The sequence below is a fragment of the Coregonus clupeaformis genome, chromosome 35 (genome assembly GCF_020615455.1).
Source record: "Coregonus clupeaformis isolate EN_2021a chromosome 35, ASM2061545v1, whole genome shotgun sequence".
Taxonomy (NCBI): domain Eukaryota; kingdom Metazoa; phylum Chordata; class Actinopteri; order Salmoniformes; family Salmonidae; genus Coregonus; species Coregonus clupeaformis.
In genome coordinates, this window is record NC_059226.1 from 41,118,514 (window position 1) to 41,139,115 (window position 20,602).

Here is a 20,602-nt window from a genome sequence, read left to right on the forward strand (position 1 = left end):
GTGTGTGTGTGTGTGTGTGTGTGTGTGTGTGTGTGTGTGTGTGTGTGTGTGTGTGTGTGTGTGTGTGTGTGTGTGTGTGTGTGTGTGTGTGTGTGTGTGTGTGTGCATGTGTGGATGCGTGTGTGGATGCGTGTGTGTATGTGTGTGTGCGTCCGTTTCCTGTATTGCAGTCACCTTATTGATTCGCATGCACACACACACGCACATACACACACACACACACAGGTTAGTGATTTACAGGTTATTACCAGGTTAGGTTCAGGGTAGCCCCGCCCCTTATGGTCCACATTGATTGATTGACATCTGATAAGACGATTGGATATGTTATGGCCATGGAAACCCCTAGAAGTGAATGAATAGTGTGTTTTGTAACACACCTCACCCTCCTCTCCCCATCCCTGCCTGACCGTACAGTCCAGTATATATACAGGTGTATCTTCCAGGGGGTTCCTCTACAGTTTGGGTTACTACTGCAACAGAGAGAGGGAAAGAGGAAGAGATCCAACTACGCTCAAATAACCTGAGAAGGTATGTAAGCTTTGAAAAGGTTTCTTTACATAACTGGTGTTATTATATGACAAAACAATTCAGATATCTTTATTTTCATTATGTTTACTGTTATTTATATTCTATTTATATTTATATATAGAGAGAATATTTATATATTCTATTTCTATCATTTATATTTTAAATGGTAAACGGTTTATAGTCCTTAGATGATAATATATTATGTTTTGAATTGTTTGTTATAACCATATAATTTTCTCGGTTATCGGTGCTTTGTCAAAATATATTTTCTCAGCGTTTGTCAGTTCAGTGGAAATATTGTCTTTATTCAATTAATTTAATTTTAGAAGCATAAAAAATTGACTTTGAATTAGTTGAAACTTTTGACTCGAATTACAAGAAAGTACTATGCTGTGATTGAAATAGATCACCAAACACACTTTGATGTTCATGTTGTTTGAGTTTCAAACAGTTACAATTATTTTATTTCTCTTACATGGTATACAGATGTAGGATCTTAATTTGAGCCAGTTTGCTACAGCAGGAAAATAATGTGAATAATTATATGGATTATAATGAATGGACATTTTTGTAAGGGGTTAAAAAAGAAATGTTAGGGAAAATCAAGTCTGAAATTTCAAACTGGAAATTACAAACTTCATAACCCTTTTTAAACCTCAAATACACTACACATTCACTTATTGCAGGAAAAGTCTCCTGCAACAGGGTGATAAAATTAAGATCAAATTAAGATCCTATAACTGTAGTATTACACCTAACCGTTAAGTTATTTAGTTATAGAACCCTATACACACTATATGTATACAGATCGTACATATATGACCATGATATATAGTATGTATAGGATTCTACATATGACAGACATTCTCTCAATCTAGGACAGAAAGCAGCAGTAAGGAGCAGTATTGTTCCATTTCCCACCAGCCTTTCAGTTCAATGTTAGCTTTTTAACACTTGAGGAACTAAAGGTATTCAATAAATAGTTATTCAGCAAAAGGATATTGGGTAAAAAAAAGGCCATGGTTGAGTTGAGCCATGTTGCCTAACACTTCAACAGTATGCACCTTTGTATCTCTTAGGAGAACCCTGTGCAACAAGGAAATAAAGTATGGGGGGGCTAAGCACAGGGAATGCAGTATGAACAGGGGCTAAGCACTGTTCTCTAATCAGTTTTGACAACGTTTTATTACAGTTTAACGATGTATCATAAAAATGCTTCCATATGCTAACTACACCCTCATTATATAGCATGTTGTGTTGTGGCCAAGAGATTTAACAACTGGGGCTGGGTCAGAGATTTGCTTGCAGTTGTCGATAATGCAATCCCACTTCATGATGATGATGACAGTCTCACTATCTCTGCCCCTACGTTCTCTCTCTCTCTCTCTCTCTCTCTCTCTCTCTCTCTCTCTCTCTCTCTCTCTCTCTCTCTCTCTCACACTCTCTCTCTCGCTCTAACGCTCTCTCTCTCTCTCTCTCTCTCTCTCTCTACGCTCTCTCTTTCTCACTCACTCTCTCTCTCTCTCTCTCTCTCTCTCTAACGCTCTCTCTCTTTCTCTCTCTCTTACTCTCTCTCTCTCACGCTCTCTCTCTCTCTCTCTCTCTCTCTCTCTCTCTCTCTCTCTCTCTGCTTTCTCTCTCTCTCTCTCTCTCGCTCACTCACCCCTCCATCCACCAGCCAACCCCCCCGTCCCCCAAAGACTGATGATGTCACCGGTGCTGGGTGTGTCCTTCCTGGCCCTGGTCCTATCAGGAGGAGCCTGGGCGTTTGCTCCCATCGGGGGTGGAGCCTCCACCCACGTTAGCATCACGGGAGTGGCCGTGCTACAGAAGGTCACGGATGTGTGCCGAGCAATCGCAGAGACAGAGGGACGAGACTTCACCCCCACTGTAAGTGTGTGTTTGTGCGTGTGTGTGTGTGTGTGAGAGAGAGAGAGAGCGAGAGAGAGAGAGAGAGAGAGAGAGAGAGAGGGGAGAGAGAGAGAGAGAGAGAGAGAGAGAGAGAGAGAGAGAGAGAGAGAGAGAGAGAGAGAGAGAGAGAGAGAGAGAAAGGAAATAGAGTTGTTTGTAAAAATGTCTACCCTTTGACCTCTGACCTTTCCCTTTAGGGTAACTCTGCTGAAGAGCTGGTCCAGGCCTGCCTGGGACCCAAAGCAACAGGTGAAGTGTCGGCAGCTAAGTTCAAATCTGCCCTGAACGAGATCTACGTACAGAACGGACAGGTGGACAGAGACTTTGTCAACAGGTTGGTGCTACATTGATAGAGGATGAGGTTCCCTTATTATGTAAAATGCTTTGAGTGCTTGGAAATAGCACAGGAAAAGCAACATACGTTTTTTATTAAATTTTTATTTAACTAGTTTTAAAAACAATTTAGTTTTCTTCTCCAGCACACGTCACATGCGTCATACGGCCCAGTACATCAGGACCTCTATACCAGGCGGTGTCAGAGGAAGGCCCTAAAAATGGTCAAAGACTCCAGCCACCCTAGGCATAGACTGTTCTCTCTGCTACCGCACGGCAAGCGGTACCGGAGCGCCAAATCTAGGTCTAAAAGGCTTCTTAACAGCTTCTCCTTCCAAGCCATAATACTCCTGAACAGCTAATCAAATGGCTACCCAGACTATTTGCATTGCCCCCTCTCCCCCACCCCCCTTTTTACGCTGCTGCTACTCTCTGTTTATTATCTATGCACAGTCACTTTAATAACTCTACCTACATGTACATATTACCTCAATTACCTCCACTAACCTGTGCCCCGCACATTGACTCTGTACCGGTACCCCCTGTATATAGCCTAACTACTGTTATTTTACAGCTGCTCTAATGATTATTATCATTATTTAATTTTTTGTACTTATCTATTTTTTACTTAACACTTATTTTTCTTAAAACTGCATTGATGGTTAAGGGCTTGTAAGTAAGCATTTCACTGTAAGGTCTACAACTGTTGTATTCAGCGCATGTGACAAATACAATTTGATTTGATTTGATATGCTGCTCTCAAACACTTTATTCCTAAGCAACTTATTGTAAAAGTTTAGGATGTGATTCACTCATACACCCTTCTTCTAGTGTATCTAATGTATGACCTACATAAACAATTAGTCATTGTCATTATTGTGACAGCCCAAGTGAACATTTTCTATTTCACTCCTACAGTTGTTTTCTATATAAAACCAATTGATCATAATCTTTATTATAACAGCCCAGCCCATCACTTTAACTCAGAGGCGTTTTCTGAGGGCCGGCGCCTTATCACTGATGGGGTGGCCAGCATTAAGGCCAACATACGAAAGGAAAACTTCCAGGCTGCCAGAGAGACACTGGGGAGAGTACTGCACACGCTACAGGTAAGAGAGAGAGAGGGGGGGTACCACACAGTACAGATAGCTAGAGAGACACTGGGGAGAGTACTGTACACAGTACATAGAGAGACACTGGGGAGAGTACTCTACACAGTACAACTATTTTCTAGTGCTCCTAAATGTTTTGTTGTGCTCCTAACTTTTATATGTTGGGAGCACCAGTGTGATTAGATCCCAGACTGGAGGTAAAGGGAGAGAGAGGGAGAGGGAGAGAGAGAGAGGGGGGAGTGGGAGAGGGAGAGGGAGGAGTGGGAGAGGAGAGAGAGGGAGGAGTGGGAGAGGGAGAGAGAGGAGGGGGGAGGGAGAGGGAGAGAGAGAGAGAGAGGGAGAGGGAGAGGGAGAGGGAGAGGGAGAGGGAGAGGGAGAGAGAGAGAGAGAGAGGGAGAGAGAGGAGTGGGAGAGGGAGAGAGAAAGGGAGGAGTGGGAGAGGGAGAGAGAGAGAGAGGAGTGGGAGAGGGGGTTGAAGGGAAAAGAGGGAGACAGTCTGAACTTCCAGGAATGAAGGGAGATAAGATAAGGAATGAAAGGATATAGGGAGAAGGGGAGGTGGAGGGGAGAGAGAAAGACAACATCTATTTCACCTAATGTCTCATTTCATATTTCACGTTGGCTCAAGTGTTATCTTCTGAACCAAGTTGACTTCTATCTTGAGGTGTCTGTTTTACCCACTGTAATAGGGAATTAGATAGATCATTTTCCCACAGACAGAGTTGGTATATAATTCATGCTTGTGTTTTGTCAGGACTTCTACAGCCACAGTAACTGGGTGGAGCTGGGATACACTGAACCCTACGCCAACCTGATCCGCCCCGATCTCCCACTGGAAAACCTGGCAGGTAGGGTGGGTTTGGGAAGGAAGGAAGGAGGGAGGGGGGGTGTTAGGGCAGGGAAGGAAGGAGGGAGGGAGGGAGGGAGGGAGGGAGGGAGGGAGGGAGGGAGGGAGGGAGGGAGGGTGGTAGGGCAGGGAAGGAAGGAAGGAGGGGGGTGGTAGGGCAGGGAAGGAAGGAAGGAGGTGGGGGGTGGTAGGGCAGAGATGGAAGGAAGGAGGGAGGGAGATAGGGGGTAGGGCAGGGATAGAAGGAAGGAGGGAGGGAGGGAGGGTGGTAGGGCAGGGAAGGAAGGAAGGAAGGGGGGTGGTAGGGCAGGGATGGAGGGAGGGAGGGAGAGAGGTAGGGAAGGGAGGGAAGGAGGGAGGGTGGTAGGGCAGGGAGGGAAGGAAGGAGGGAGGGAGGGAGGGTGGTAGGGCAGGGATGGAAGGAGGGAGGGAGAGAGGTAGGGAAGGGAGGGAAGGAGGGAGGGTGGTAGGGCAGGGAGGGAGGGAGGGAGGGAGGGAGGAGGGAGGGAGGGAGGGAGGGTGGTAGGGCAGGGAAGGAAGGAGGGAGGGGGGTGGTAGGGAAGGGAGGGAAGGAAGGAAGGGGGGTGGTAGGGCAGGGATGGAGGAGTGAGGGAGAGAGGTAGGGAAGGGAGGGAAGGAGGGAGGGTGGTAGGGCAGGGAGGGAGGGAGGGAGGGAGGGAGGGAGGGAGGGAGGGAGGGAGGGAGGGAGGGAGGGAGGGAGGGAGGGAGGGAGGGAGGGAGGGCAGGGAAGGAAGGAGGGAGGGGGGTGGTAGGGCAGGGATGGAAGGAGGGAGGGAGGGAGGGAGGGAGGGAGGGTGGTAGGGCAGGGAAGGAAGGGAGGAGGGAGGGGGGGTGGTAGGGCAGGGAAGGAAGGAAGGAGGGAGGGAGGGAGGGAGGGAGGGAGGGAGGGAGGGCAGGGAAGGAAGGAAGGAGGGAGGGAGGGAGGGAGGGTGGTAGGGCAGGGAAGGAAGGAAGGAAGGAAGGAAGGAAGGAAGGAAGGAAGGAAGGAAGGAAGGAAGGGAAGGAAGGAAGGAAGGAAGGAAGGAAGGAAGGAAGGAAGGAAGGAAGGAAGGAAGGAAGGAAGGAAGGAAGGAGGGAGGGGGTGGTAGGACAGGGATGGAAGGAGGAGGGGGAGAGAGGGAGAGAGGGAGGGAGGGAGGGAGGGAGGGAGGGAGGGAGGGAGGGAGGGAGGGAGGGAGGGAGGGAGGGAGGGAGGGAGGGAGGGAGGGAGGAGGGAGGGAGGGAGGGAGGGAGGGAGGGAAGGAAAGAGGGAGGCATGCTTGGAATGTGAGAGAAAAAGTACGTTAGCAGATTAAAAAGGAGAGACAAAGAGAGAAATCTGCTGCCACCTCTGGCTTCATGTGATGATGAGGTCATTAAGGGTTTACAGGAAGTCTAAAGGGCAGACAGGGACACACACACACACACATTATCTGTTATGGAGAAAACAGAGCGATATGAAGCAGAATAGTCAGAGGGAATTATGGGATAGAGAAAGACATATCTACACTACCAGTCAAAAGTTTGGACACACCTACTCATTCCAGGGTTTTTCTCAATTTTTACTATTTTCTACACTGTAGAATACTACTGAAGACATCAAAACTATGAAATAACACATATGGAATCATGTAGTAACCAAAAAAGTGTTAAACAAATCAAAATATATTTTATATTTTGAGATTCTTCAAATAGCCACCCTTTGCTTTGAAGACAGCTTTGCACACTTGGTGTTGCTCAATCCAACGTGTCACTTGGTGTTAGTCAATTTAAATGAAGGGAAATAATACTGTGAGCAAAATCATTAATCATATCACTGGTAAATCATTTTAAAGATTTGAGCATTTGTGGCGTCCATTTCAGAAAATCCTAATTTACTCAAATGTCTCATTGGTGGTACCATCATTGGTGTTACCACTGCTACAGGTGGCACAGTGTTATTATAATGGTAAAAATGATTTAAAGTTATTAAGCTGCCATATTAGTTGATTTAGAATGGTAACATGCATTTATATCAATAACAAAATATAGAAAAAATATATATATATTTTTTAATGCCACCGTAATTCAAGAACGACTCTTAAAAGTTGTGTTTTGGTTCTGTAGATGTCAGCACCCCGACCTGCAGTGACTGTGCCAATGGGGGGTTCTGTTCAAACTCCATCCTGCCTAACATCCTTAATGAGAAGAAACTCACCTCTGGGTACATGGGGATCTTCTCCGCAGCTAAGCCTAAAGGTACACCCACATACACATACACATAGACACACACACACACACACACACACACACACACACACACACACACACACACACACACACACACACACACACACACACACTACCCTCCCCACATACCCACACACTCCATGTATAACATCACCTCTCTTCCCACAGGTAAGTGTAGTCATGGCGGTGCAGCTGACCTGACCAGCTCGGAGGTTCCTCGCGGGGGCATCAGCAAGGACGAGCGTCGCTCCGACAACATGGCCCTGCACACTGCCGCTGTCACCGTGGCAACAACCGCCACCCTCCAGCTGCTGGACGACATCCGGGGAGCTGCCGGTGACAACGACTACCTACGGTATGGAGAGGGGTAGAGGGGGTGAAGGGGAGGAGAGGCTAGAGGGGGTGAAGGGGAGGAGAGGGTAGAGGGGGTGAAGGGGAGGAGAGGGTAGAGGTGGTGAAGGGGAGGAGAGTGGAGAGGGGGTGAAGGGGAGGAGTGGATAGAGGGGGGTGAAGGGGAGGAGAGGGTAGAGGGGGTGAAGGGGAGGAGAGGGTAGAGGGGGTGAATGGGAGGAGAGGGTAGAGGGGGTGAAGGGGGGAGAGGGTAGAGGGGGGTGAAGTGGAGGAGAGGGTAGAGGGGGTGAAGGGGAAGAGTGGATAGAGGGGGTGAAGGGGAGGAGAGGGTAGAGGGGGTGAATGGGAGGAGAGGGTAGAGGGGGTGAAGGGGAGGAGAGGGTAGAGGGGGTGAAGGGGAGGAAAGGGGTAGAGGGGGTGAAGGGGAGGGAGAGGGTAGAGGGGGTGAAGGGGAGGAGAGGGTAGAGGTGGTGAAGGGGAGGAGAGTGGAGAGGGGGTGAAGGGGAGGAGTGGATAGAGGGGGTGTAGGGGAGGAGAGGAGAGGGGGTAGAGGGGTACGGGGGGTGAAGGGGAGGAGAGGGTAGAGGGGGGTGAAGGGGAGGAAAGGGGTAGAGGGGGTGAAGGGGAGGAGAGGGGTAGAGAGGGTGAAGGGGAGGAGAGGAGAGGGGTAGAGGGGTAGAGGGGGTGAAGGGGAGTAGAGGGGTAGAGGGGGGAAGGGGAGGAGAGGGTAGAGGGGGTGAAAGGGAGGAGAGGGTGGAGTGGGTGAAATGGGGGAGAGGGTAGAGGGGGTGAAGAGAAGGAGAGGGGTAGGGGGGTGAAGGGGAGGAGTGGGTAGAGGGGGTGAAGGGAAGGAGAGGGTAGAGGGGGTGAAGGGGAGGAGAGGGGGGAAGAGGAAATTACACTCTCTCTTTATCTCTCTCTCTCTCCCACAGCTTCATGGGCATAGCGCGTTCATCAGTGGTTGCTTTTGTGATCGACACCACAGGGAGCATGAAGGATGACATCCTTGAAGCCAAGAGAGTCGTCAATGAGATCATCGACAGCAAGAAGGGAACGCAGGATGAGCCCTCCCAGTACATCCTGGTCCCATTCAACGACCCAGGTTAGGCTGGCTTTACACTCCACCAAGCATTATCCTCAGCAAAATCTCACTGACAACTCTGGCATTCACCGAAATGCCTGTGCGGTTTGTGGTTAAGTCAGGAAGTGGTTAGTGATCATGTGTGTGTGTGTGTGTGTGTGTGTAGCGTTCGGACCCCTGATAAGAACGTCAAACCCTGATGTTATGAAAAGAGAGATCGCTAAACTCAAGGCTGATGGAGGCGGAGACCTCCCTGAGATGTGCCTGTCAGGGCTACAGGTACAGTGATTGACATGGCTATCTTCCAATCAGGTTTAGGATATAATCCCAATCTCTGTAGTGCTCCTAACAGTAAGTAAAGACTCTAAGCACTCTCTCTCTTTCTCTCTCTCTCTCTCTCTCTCTCTCCCTCTCCAGTTGGCGCTGACCGGTGCCCCTGCGTCGTCCCACATCTATGTTTTCACAGATGCCGTTGCCAAGGACATTGCGTTGAAGGACACCATCGTGGCCCTGATCAGGAGCACCAAGTCAACCGTGAGCACTTCCTCAAACACTTCCTGTTTTAGTAGAAACCATTTCCTGCATTTCAAGATCTTATTCATTAGGGCACACAGTAGCAAAACGCAGCAAAATGTTTTGCAATGGCAAACGAAAAACAATAAATTCTTATTGGACAAGTTTGGGTAGTCCCTCCATGTTTTCTTCCATTTGGTGCCTAATGAATACGACCAGGCAAACCACCCGACCTCTCTCAAACACACTTATGTGTCTCTCCAGGTGTCTTTCTTCATGACTGGTGATGGTGCTGGTGCTAGAAGGAGGAGGCGTGGGTTAGAGTCCAGGGCAGCTACATTCGAGACCTACAAGGACCTGGCGGTGGCGTCTGGTGGTCAGGCCATTGGAGTCACCAAGGAAAACCTGCCCCAGGCCACTGACATCATCATCGACTCCTCCACCTCCGCTCTGGTGAGTCAACGATGGTGGCCATTTTGTTTTGGATCAGTAGTTGATTTAAAATCATTCAAAACTTGATCAATAAAAAAAAAACACTTGTGCTTTATAAATAATGCATTTTAGAAATGCCTAGGAGTTATACCCCTGAAAGGGGGAAATATATAAATAAATCACATGGAGATGTAGCTTTGGCTTCAAGTCACTTGCACCCCTATATATTAATTCCTAGGTATCACAAATCAATCTCAGATCAGACATCAAGAGCACACAGGTCGTATAATCAACATTTAGATAAATGAATAGCATATTACTTGCTGGTACACATTATGATTCTGTATTATTATTTCGTTATTTTTAAGGCACTTTTAATTCTGTCACATAGGCATAATTGTTATGTCTATGGTTATTAAATCCTCCACATTACATCAACACAGCAACATACAGTACATCACATCTTATTTCTATCTGTTTCTTCCTCTCTCATTCTGTCTGTTTCTCCTCCTCCTCAGGTGACAGTCCTACAGCGAGCGAGGAACCCGGGCAAAGCTGAGACATTCTCCTTCCTGCTGGACGAGTCTCTGAACAACATCACCATCTACATCACCGGAAAGGCCCTCACCTTCACCCTGAAGAACCCTTCAGGTAAGAACCTCAAACACCTACACACTGATCTAAGGTCAATTTTCAGGTAAGGTTCACCTAACTGAATAGGATGACATTTCCCCTAAACACTGATCTAAGGTCAGTTTTCAGGTAAAGGGTCACCTAACTGAATAGGATGACATTTCCCCTAGACACTGATCTAAGGTCAGTTTTCAGGTAAAGGTTCACCTTACTGAATAGGATGACATTTCTCAATGGTTACAGTTGACATTTTAGTAATTTTAGCAGACGCTCTTATCCAGAGCGACTTACAGTTAGTGAGTGCATATATTTTTCATACTGCCCCCCGTGGGAAACGAACCCACAACCCTGGTGTTGCAAGCGCCATGCTCTACCAACTGACATGTTTGAGTATGCAGCTAGCCTGATGTTTTTATGGCACAATGCACGTTTCAACAACGTATCATGAACCAGTTACAGCCCAATGACAGTATATTTGACTGTATCCTCCTCGCCATTACAGGTGTGACCCAGAAACAGAACGAGGCCAATGGTAAACTGGGGACCGTCCAGACGGTGGGCAACCTCTACCGGGTCCGTCTGGCCTCCAACAAACAGACAGGATTATGGGAAATCAGCATGAACTCCAACCAGCCTTACACACTGAAGGTCACGGGTGAGTTTCCACAGAGATACCCCTGTTCTATTTAGTTGTGTGTAATGCTCATGTTTACCACTAGAAGGCATCCATGATACATACAAAGCCCAGACCTGGGATTAAATTATCAAATCAAATCAAATGTGTCACATTTAATCACATGCACCGAATACAACAGGTGTAGGTAGACCTTACAGTGAAATGCTTACTTATGAGCCCTTAACCAACAATTCAGAGTTTTAAAAAGTAAGTAAAAAAAGTAAGAAAAAAACTGGTACCGAGGCAATGTGCAGGGGTTCAGGTTAGTCGAGGTAATTGAGGTAATATGTACATGTAGGTAGGGGTAAGGTGACTATGCATACATAATAAACAGAGTAGCAGCAGTGTATTCTTGAAATCTGTACCATTTGAAATACTTAAAAATACTATTTAAATCGATTTCAACTTTGAACACAGGTCTGAAATAACCATATAGAGAAGGGAGAGAATACAGCTCTCACTCCCTGGAAGACATGGGTAATGAGGACTTCCTGGTTACGGTAGCCGAGGTCCCTGCAGGGAGTTTGTGGTGCTGTTAAAGGGACAGATGTAGTCTCCTCCACTGTGTGTGTGCATCCTGGTCTCATAGACTAGACATATCATAGTAAACGTAAATCCGGGACAGTCAGATCACTATGATACGTTACGTTTGGTATGGTTACATAAGACAGAAGGTTTCTTAAGGCAAAAACAAAAGGAGAATGGATGGTTGGTCGTGGTTGACGGGAGGGTGTATAACACAAACGTCTAGCATCCCAAAGGTTGTGTGTTCGTAACTCATCACAAACAATTTTAGCAACTTTGCAACTACTTACTACTTTTTAGCTACTTTGCAACTACTTAGCTAACGCTTCCCCTAACCTCAACACGTTTAGCTAACTCTTCCCCTAACCTTAACCCTTTTAGGTAATCCTTCCCCTAACCTTAACCCTTTTAGCTAACGCTTCCCCTAACCTTAACCCTTTTAGCTAACGCTTCCACTAACCTTAACCCTTTTAGCTAACGCTTCCACTAACCTTAACCCTTTTAGCTAACGCTTCCCCTAACCCGAACCTTAACCCTTTTAGCTAACTCTTTCCCTAACCTTAACCCTTTTAGCTAACGCTTCCCCTAACCTTAACCCTTTTAGGTAACGCTTCCCCTAACCTTAACCCTTTTAGCTAACTCTTTCCCTAACCTTAACCCTTTTAGGTAACGCTTCCCCTAACCTTAACCCTTTTAGCTAACGCTTCCCCTAACCCGAACCTTAACCCTTTTAGCTAACTCTTTCCCTAACCTTAACCCTTTTAAAATGATGTAAAAAGATGTCAAAAAAGTATTTGAATCCAGGTCTGGCAGAGCCATAAAGAGAAGGGAGACAATACAGCCCTGACTCTGTGTGTATGTGTGTGTGTGTGTGTGTGTGTGTGTGTGTGTGTGTGTGTGTGTGTGTGTGTGTGTGTGTGTGTGTGTGTGTGTGTGTGTGTCTCTCTCTGTCTGTCTGTCTCCAGGTCAGAGTACCATTGCCTTCATTTATGACTTTGTGGAGACCTTCGAGGGACCTCACCCAGGATACGCCCTCATCTCTGGCCGTCCAAAAGCAGGTAAACACAACATCATCTTAAAATCATTATCCTATCAAGCAGGTAATCTGTTGATCACAATTAAACTAAGGCGACATCATCTACATGAATGCAGATGCCACTTCAATAAAGCCGTTAGATACAGTTTATCATTGCGCACGTCGTTTTTCTGACTGGCGACAGGTTTTGCACTCATCGCTGCATTCTCTATCACAAAGTAGGCTGGCCCTCTTTGATGTTGCGTAGGTCGAAACAATGCATTCTGTTCATTTATAAAGCCTACTTAATCAAAGTCATAAAAAGCCATTAACTGTAATTTGTAAAAATGTATCTGAACCTAGAACAGTTACATAGCCACACCCTTCAAGAGGATGTTCCTCCTCTCTTTCTCTCCCTACCCCTACACTCCTCCTCCTCTCTCTCTCACTCTCTTTCCCTCCGTTGCTCCTCTCCGCTCTCCTCCTCCCAGGTATGCCTGCCATGCTGTTTGTATCAGTGTTGGGCAGAAAGGGCCCAGCCTCTTTCAAGGTGGCCGACGTCGCCTTGGTGACAGCGTCAGGGTCAGTGGTCGTAGGCGGGGCCCTGGAAGACATGGGCAACGGGGACTTCCTGGTTACTGTAACCAAGGTCCCTGCGGGGGAGTTTGTGGTGCTGTTGAACGGGACAGACGTGGTTTCCTCCACCATGTTCCAGAGACAGTCCACCACTCAGATGTCCATCTCCAAGGTTACCATCAAGGTAAGTGATGATGACACACTTCCTGTTTACATTGAAAAACGGCTTTCATTTGTAAATCATGAAGGAGCCTATATTGCATATTGGGATAGAGTTCGAAAATAACCACGGTCATAGACATTCATAGATAGTATCATAAAGAAAAATGTGCCTGACCATTACTCTCTAAACATGTAGTACTGTGGGCCCTACTTACAAATGACAACATGGACTTTCTAAACACAGCCATGTGTCACTCCCTGTAAATGGGCCAACAAACAAACTGCACATGTTCAAAAGTGGAACTCACAACAACTCCTCAACAATTACTCTTCCTTCTTCTTCTTGTCTTCTCTGGCTGTGGTGGACAGAAGCATGGAGCCTGGTAAAGCCTTCAGCCTTCCCTTCACCGTCATGACCGACGCCACTGGAGGCACCTACAAAATCAGTGCCAGAAACGACAGAGACTTCAAGATGAACGTCCCCAGCAGGTAGGGATCAGGCCTGGAATATCCTGAGACTGGTCCCAGATCTGTTTGTACCGTCTTGCCAACTCCTATGGCCATTGTCACGTGGCACATTGACCATAGGAATTGGCAATTTAAGCACAAACAAATCTGGGACCAGGTTATCTGGTCAAAATTAGCTTCTTCTCTGCTGGCAAAATGACTCAACATTACTAAATATTGTCCTCTCTTGGCATCATTTGTATTGACAAATAATGCTAACCCATTGCTGATGCTAACTTAACAGCATCACTGTGGCCACCGGAGGAAACACCACAGGGGAACTGACCATCACGGTGCCCGCCAACACACCCTCAGGAACGGACGTCACCCTGACCATCGAGGCAGTGGCCCCCGGGGCGGTCGACTCCAACTACGCCGTCCTGCGCCTCTCTGTTGTCACCAAGGTAACTGCAGAGATACAGAGATAGATATCAATATATAATACTGAACAAAAACAAAAGCAACATATAACAATTCCAAAGAGCTACAGTTCATATAAGGGAATCAGTCAATTAAAATAAATCATTAGGCCCTAATCTATGGATTTCACATGACTGGGAATACAGATATGCATCTGTTGGTCACGGATACCTTTAAAAAAAAGTAGGGGTGTGGATCAGAAAACCAGTCATATCTGGTGTGACCACCATTTGCCTCATGCAGCGCGACACATCTCCTTCGCATAGAGTTGATTAGGCTGTTGATTGTGGCCTGTGGAATGTTTTCCCACTCCTCTTCAATGGCTGTGCGAAGTTGCTGGATTTTGGCGGGAACTGGAACACGCTGTCGTACACGTCGATCCAGAGCATCCCAAACAAGCTCAATGGGTGACATGTGTGGTGAGTATGCAGCCCATGGAAGAACTGGGACATTTTCAGCTTCCAGGAATTGTGTAGAGATCCTTGTGACATGAGGCTGTGCATAATCATGCTGAAACATGAGGTGATGGTGGCGGATGAATGGGACGCCAATGGTAGATAAATTAACTTTAAATTCTCTGGTAACAGCTCTGGTGGACATTCCTGCAGTCAGCATGCCAATTGCACAGTCCCTCAAAACTTGAGACATCTGTGGCATTGTGTTGTGTGTCAAAACTGCGTATTTTAGAGAGGCCATTTATTGTCCCCAGCGCAAGATGCACCTGTGTAATGATCATGCTGTTTAATCAGCTTCTTGATATGCCACACCTGTCAGGTGGATGGATTATCTTGGCAAAGGAGAAATGCTTACTAAGAGGGATGCTTTTTGTGCCTATTTCTGGGATCTTTTATTTCAGCTCATGAAACATGGGACCAACACTTTACATGTTGCGTTTATATTTTTGTTCAGTATAGAACCCTGTGTGTGCATTCTAATGTGACATCACAATGGGTGTAGAAATGTAAGACAGTAGAGCTATAGATAAAGATACACTAGAGAGCTGAGAGGCCTTTGTGGGCTGTCTCCACTATATGGTCTGTCTCCACTATATGGGCTGTCTCCACTATATGGGCTGTCTCCACTATATGGGCTGTCTCCACTATATGGGCTGTCTCCACTATATGGGCTGTCTCTACTATATGGGCTGTCTCCACTATATGGGCTGTCTCCACTATATGGTCTGTCTCCACTATATGGGCTGTCTCACTATATGGGCTGTCTCTACTATATGGTCTGTCTCCACTATATGGTCTGTCTCCACTATATGGTCTGTCTCCACTATATGGTCTGTCTCCACTATATGGGCCGTCTCCACTATATGGTCCGTCTCCACTATATGGTCCGTCTCCACTATATGGTCTGTCTCCACTATATGGGCTGTCTCCACTATATGGGCTGTCTCCACTATATGGGCTGTCTCCACTATATGGTCTGTCTCCACTATATGGGCCGTCTCCACTATATGGTCTGTCTCCACTATATGGTCTGTCTCCACTATATGGTCCGTCTCCACTACATCGTCTGTCTCCACTATATGGGCTGTCTCCACTATATGGGCTGTCTCCACTATATGGTCCGTCTCCACTATATGGTCTGTCTCCACTGTATGGGCTGTCTCCACTTCTAAATAGCCTCCTTTCCTCATCTTTTCTCCATCATCATCATGGTCTCTCTCTCTCTCTCTCTCTCTCTCTCTCTCTCTCTCTCTCTCTCTCTCTCTCTCTCTCTCTCTCTCTCTCTCTCTCTCTCTCTCTCTCTCTCTCTCTCTCTCTCTCTCTCCCCTCCTTCAGGTTACAGATTTCACCCCTCCCCAGTGCGAGGTGGTCAGCTTCTCGTCGGACGACTGCCCCGCTGACACAGCAGCCTGCAGCTCTCTGCCAATCTGACCGACGGCGTCAACGGCACCGGTATTGCCAGTCTCACACACCGGCAGGGCGTGGGCAGCCTCACCCACACTGACCTGAATCAGACGGTTGTCGCGGCAGCGTTCAACGCTTCGTGCTGCTCTCTGACAGTGGAGCTGGTGGCGGTGGACAAGGCTATGAACGTGGGCACCTGTCTGTTTTCCATAGTCCGCAACGCGGGACCGCCCTCCCTCGCTCTGTCCCTCCCTCTGTGGTTGTGTCTGCTGGTCTCTGCCCTCTTCACTACGTCTCTCAGAGACCTACTTATTTGATCTAATGCTGCGTGAATAATAATATGCCATTTAGCAGACGCTTTTATCCAAAGCGACTTACAGTCGTGCATGCATAATTTTTTTTGTATGGGTGGTCCCGGGGATCGAACCCACTACCTTGGCGTTACAAGCGCCGTGCTCTACCAGCTGAGCTACAGATAACCAAGTGGGAAGGTGGAAATGACCAGTTGAGAAGTTGTAAATACACGTTGGATGCATTCATGTGCTTTGAACTTGTTGAGAAACGTAGATTGTATATTGGTCAACAAGCTACTTCAACCATAAACTAAAAGTACAGCTATCACGCTTTTAAACGAATTATGTTCAAAAAATATTTTAATAGAATGCTTTTTATAAATAATGTTTTGTTGTTGCATTTAACTGCTTAACATGCTGTTATTGAGTTAATTTCCTTAGTAGGTGATGTCAGAGGTCAGCATGTGGGAGAAGTTGTAGCTCAGGGATGATAGACTAGTTATTACCAGTTGGAGGGGCGTTCAAGTGGATTTTCCTATGTGGTAAATACCACCTTCCCACTTGGTTATGATAAAAGGGTAAGGCTCATGTATTGACTGTCTGCCCGAAACTGCTTCTTAAAGTTAAAGGTTACGTTCCAGGCCAACTAAGATTGATGTTTAATTTTTGTTTCATAATGTGAGTCTCCAGTTACATCTCTGTCATGAATAAAAAGCTCTGCTTTCCTACTGTGAGAGTAACTCATGTTATTTGTTTTGTTATAATACGGAGGTAGTTTAGTAGCCATGTGAAACCTGCCTGATCTCACGATAGCTCACATTCAGTTTCACTTCAAGTATTAAACAAAACAGCCGTTAGTCTGCTTGACTAGGCTAGTAGTTATTCATTTCTAAACATTTCTAAAAACATAATTCCACTTTGACATTATGACATATTGTGTGTAGGCCTGTGACACAAAATATAAACTTAAACTATTTTAAATTCAGGTTGTAACAGAACAAAATGTAGAAAAAGTCAAGGGGTGTGAGTACTTCCTGAAGTAGGATTCAATAGGCTGGCTTTGTTGGATACATTTTACAAATTAATTAAAACTGAAAAGCTGAAATCTCTTGAGTCAATAAGTGTAGAATTTCAATTCCCTTCAGAAAGTGTAGCTGTACTCCGAATTGTCCCATTATCCCAACTGTTACACCGAGAAGAATGAACAACTGCTAGTTTAAGTAAACTGTTGTTTATAATAATAAAAATAATAATATGCCATTTAGCAGACGCTTTTATCCAAAGCGACTTACAGTCGTGCGTGCATACATTTTTTGTGTATGGGTGGTCCCGGGGATCGAACCCACTACCTTGGCGTTACAAGCACCGTGCTCTACCAGCTGCGCTACAGAGGACCACGCTTATGTCCTCATGTTACCTAGCAGTAGCAACAGCAGCCATTATGGAATGAACAACAAGAGCCGGGGTTGCCATGTCCGTGGATTTCCTGAAAATTGTAGAAGGTCGTGTCAAAGTGGAATTCTGTTTTTGGAAATTTTACAAATTAATTACAACTGACAAGCTGAAATCTCTTGAGTCAATAAGTATTCAATCCCTTTGATATGGCAACCCTAAATACATTCAGGAGTAAAATGTTGCTTAGCAGTGCAGAGAAAGTACCTACAAGAGGCCTTTCTCACAGATCCAGTACTCTCCATGGCCTGATGACCTGTAAGGTACCACCACCATTAGGCTCTCCACTCCTCCAATAGCTGCAGTAGAAACAACAGAGTTAGACTGGTCACTCTCTCAGAACCTAGAATATGAACAACACAGAGAATCAGTCCTACTCCTTACACTGTGGTCAGTGTTATTAGAGCAGTAGTCTCTTACCTTGGGGTGGTCAGTGCTATTATAGAGCAGTAGTCTCTTACCTTGGGGTGGTCAGTGTTATTAGAGCAGTAGTCTCTTACCTTGGGGTGGTCAGTGTTATTATAGAGCAGTAGTCTCTTACCTTGGGGTGGTCAGTGTTATTAGAGCAGTAGTCTCTTACCTTGGGGTGGTCAGTGTTATTAGAGCAGTAGTCTCTTACCTTGGGGTGGTCAGTGTTATTATAGAGCAGTAGTCTCTTACCTTGGGGTATTCAGTGTTATTAGAGCAGTAGACTCTTACCTTGGGGTGGTCAGTGTTATTAGACCAGTAGTCTCTTACCTTGGGGTGGTCAGTGTTATTAGAGCAGTAGTCTCTTACCTTTGGGTGGTCAGTGTTATTAGAGCAGTAGTCTCTTACCTTGTGGTGTTCAGTGTTATTAAAGCAGTAGTCTCTTACCTTGGGGTGGTCAGTGTTATTATAGATCAGTAGTCTCTTACCTTGGGGTGGTCAGTGTTATTATAGAGCAGTCGTCTCTTACCTTGGGGTGGTCAGTGTTATTAGAGCAGTAGTCTCTTACCTTGGGGTGGTCAGTGATATTATAGAGCAGTAGTCTCTTACCTTGGGGTGGTCAGTGATATTAGAGCAATAGTCTCTTACCTTGGGGTGGTCAGTGATATTATAGAGCAGTAGTCTCTTACCTTGGGGTGGTCAGTGTTATTAGAGCAGTAGTCTCTTACCTTGGGGTGGTCAGTGTTATCAGAGCAGTAGTCTCTTACCTTGGGGTGGTCAGTGGGGTGGCGTCCACCCATTTCCAGGTCCCCTCAATAACGAAGTCAATCAGATTAATCCAGACATAACTGTCTGTTTTAAGCCCATTGACAAATGTCTGTTGTCGTGACAGAAAACAACATTGTTAATATAGTCTCCACTTCTATTCTCTCTCTATCTATTCTCACCCCTCCCTGTCTCTCTCTCTCCTCCCCTCCCCTCCCGCTCTCACCTGTTCCTCTCTGCTGTTTATGATCACCAGGTCTGCTAATCTCTCCAGACAGTCCTGTTTGCTCTCCTCCCAGGTTTTAGTTTCAGTAGAGGAAGTAACAGCTGCAGCACAGGAGGTTGGTGGCACCTTAATTGGGGAGGACGGGCTCGTGGTAATGGCTGGAGTGGAATGGGTGGAATTGGAGCAAATACATCAAACATATTGTTTCATTCCATTCGCTCTGTTCCAGTCCTTATTATGAGCCGTCCTCCCCTCAGCAGCCTCCACTGAGCTGCAGTAAAAGTTCTGCCAGCCGTTAGGACAGGGTTGTGTTGCAAGATGAATAAATGAATTGCCTTCAACTTATCACACTGCACACTTAATGAAAGAATACAGACTGTGTGTGATTAACACCCTAGAGTCGATTAACCTACCGGTGTGTCAATCTAAGTTACATAACAAAATAATCCACATCAAAAATCCGACAGTTAAAAAAATACAAACAAATGTTGTACAGTCATCATTACCTTTACATCATAACCATAAAAACTCATAAGTCATTACTACATGTGGCGCAGTTGGTAGAGCATGGTGCAACACCAGGGTTGTGGGTTCGATTCCCACGGGGGACCAGTAGGAAAAAAGTATGAAAATGTATGCACTCACTACTTTAAGTTGCTCTGGATGGCCGAACAGCCGCACACAAGCCTAAGATCACCACGCGGAATGCCAAGTGTTGGCTGGAGTGGTGTAAATCTCGCCGCCATTGGACTCTGGAACAGTGGAAACGCATTATCTGGAGTGATGATTCACGCTTCACCATCTGGCAGTCCGACGGACGAATTTGGGTTTGGCAGATGCCAGGAGAACGCTACCTGCCCCAATGCATAGTGCCAACTGTAAAGTTTGGTGGAGGTGGAATAATGGTTTTCATGGTTCGGGCTAGGCCCCTTAGTTCCAGTGAAGGTAAATCTTAATGCTACAGCATTCAATGACATTCTAGACGATTCTGTGCTTCCAACTTTATGGCAACAGTTTGGGGAAGGCATTTTCCTGTTTCAGCATGACTATGCCCCTGTGCACAAAGCGAGGTCCATACAGAAATGGTTTGTCGAGATCGATCTGGAAGAACTTGACTGGCATGTACAGAGCCCTGACCTCAACCCCATCGAACACCTTTGGGGTGAACTGGAACTCTGACTGCAAGCCAGGCCTAATCGCCCAACATCAGTGCCCGACCTTACTAATGCTCTTGTGGCTGAATGGAAGCAAGTCCCCGCAGCAATGTTCCAACATCTAGTGGAAAGCCTTCCCAGAAGAGTAACATCTGTTATAGTAGCAAAGGGGGGACCAACTCCATATTAATGCCCATGATTTTGAAATGAGGCAGGTGACAGATTTCACCTCTCCCCTGTACGAGGTGGCGAGCGTCTCAGTCCCAGCAGCCTGCAGCTCCGTCTTCTGGCATCAGATTGCTATATTATATGATATGGAAAGCTAATATGTTTTTTAAAAACCTAGAGTCAATTTCCGCAGCACAGCTGAAAACTAATGAACATAATAATAATAAAAAATCCTCATTAAAATCCATCATTTTAAACTAGAGATTTATTTTGCATTGGATGCATCTCAATCCACCACATCCGCCGAAGGTCGCACTTCCACATTTGCTGTGAAAGGTGGCAGGGACTAAAGAAAAACCTATCCGTCTGAGCAAAGCCGTGCCAAGAATCTGCCCTTGATTCAGTGTGTAGGCGGCGGAGGAATCA

The 20,602-nt window shown here is 46.3% G+C and overlaps 1 protein-coding gene across 1 annotated transcript; it reads left to right on the plus strand.

The window, feature by feature from the left end:
* Positions 1–450: 450 nt before the first annotated feature.
* LOC121551719 (von Willebrand factor A domain-containing protein 7) lies at positions 451–13,048 on the plus strand. Its single transcript, XM_045210724.1, has 15 exons — positions 451–528; positions 2,207–2,418; positions 2,637–2,773; positions 3,737–3,881; positions 4,639–4,732; positions 6,838–6,969; positions 7,129–7,315; positions 8,244–8,413; positions 8,559–8,671; positions 8,810–8,926; positions 9,170–9,358; positions 9,856–9,988; positions 10,473–10,625; positions 12,137–12,229; positions 12,678–13,048. Exons 2-15 carry the CDS (start codon positions 2,233–2,235, stop codon positions 13,046–13,048), a joined length of 2,220 nt encoding a protein of 739 aa, XP_045066659.1. The 5' UTR covers positions 451–528; positions 2,207–2,232.
* The last annotated feature ends 7,554 nt before the right edge of the window (positions 13,049–20,602 follow it).

What these genes read in the sequence shown, in the direction of transcription:
- LOC121551719 (XM_045210724.1), top strand. Translation starts at nt 2,233, where the DNA reads ATGATGTCACCGGTGCTGGGTGTGTCCTTCCTGGCCCTGGTCCTATCA. An exon ending in CTCCGCAGCTAAGCCTAAAG is followed by an intron (nt 6,970 to 7,128) that starts GTACACCCACAT and finishes CTCTTCCCACAG; the next exon opens with GTAAGTGTAGTCATGGCGGT. An exon ending in GGTCCCATTCAACGACCCAG is followed by an intron (nt 8,414 to 8,558) that starts GTTAGGCTGGCT and finishes GTGTGTGTGTAG; the next exon opens with CGTTCGGACCCCTGATAAGA.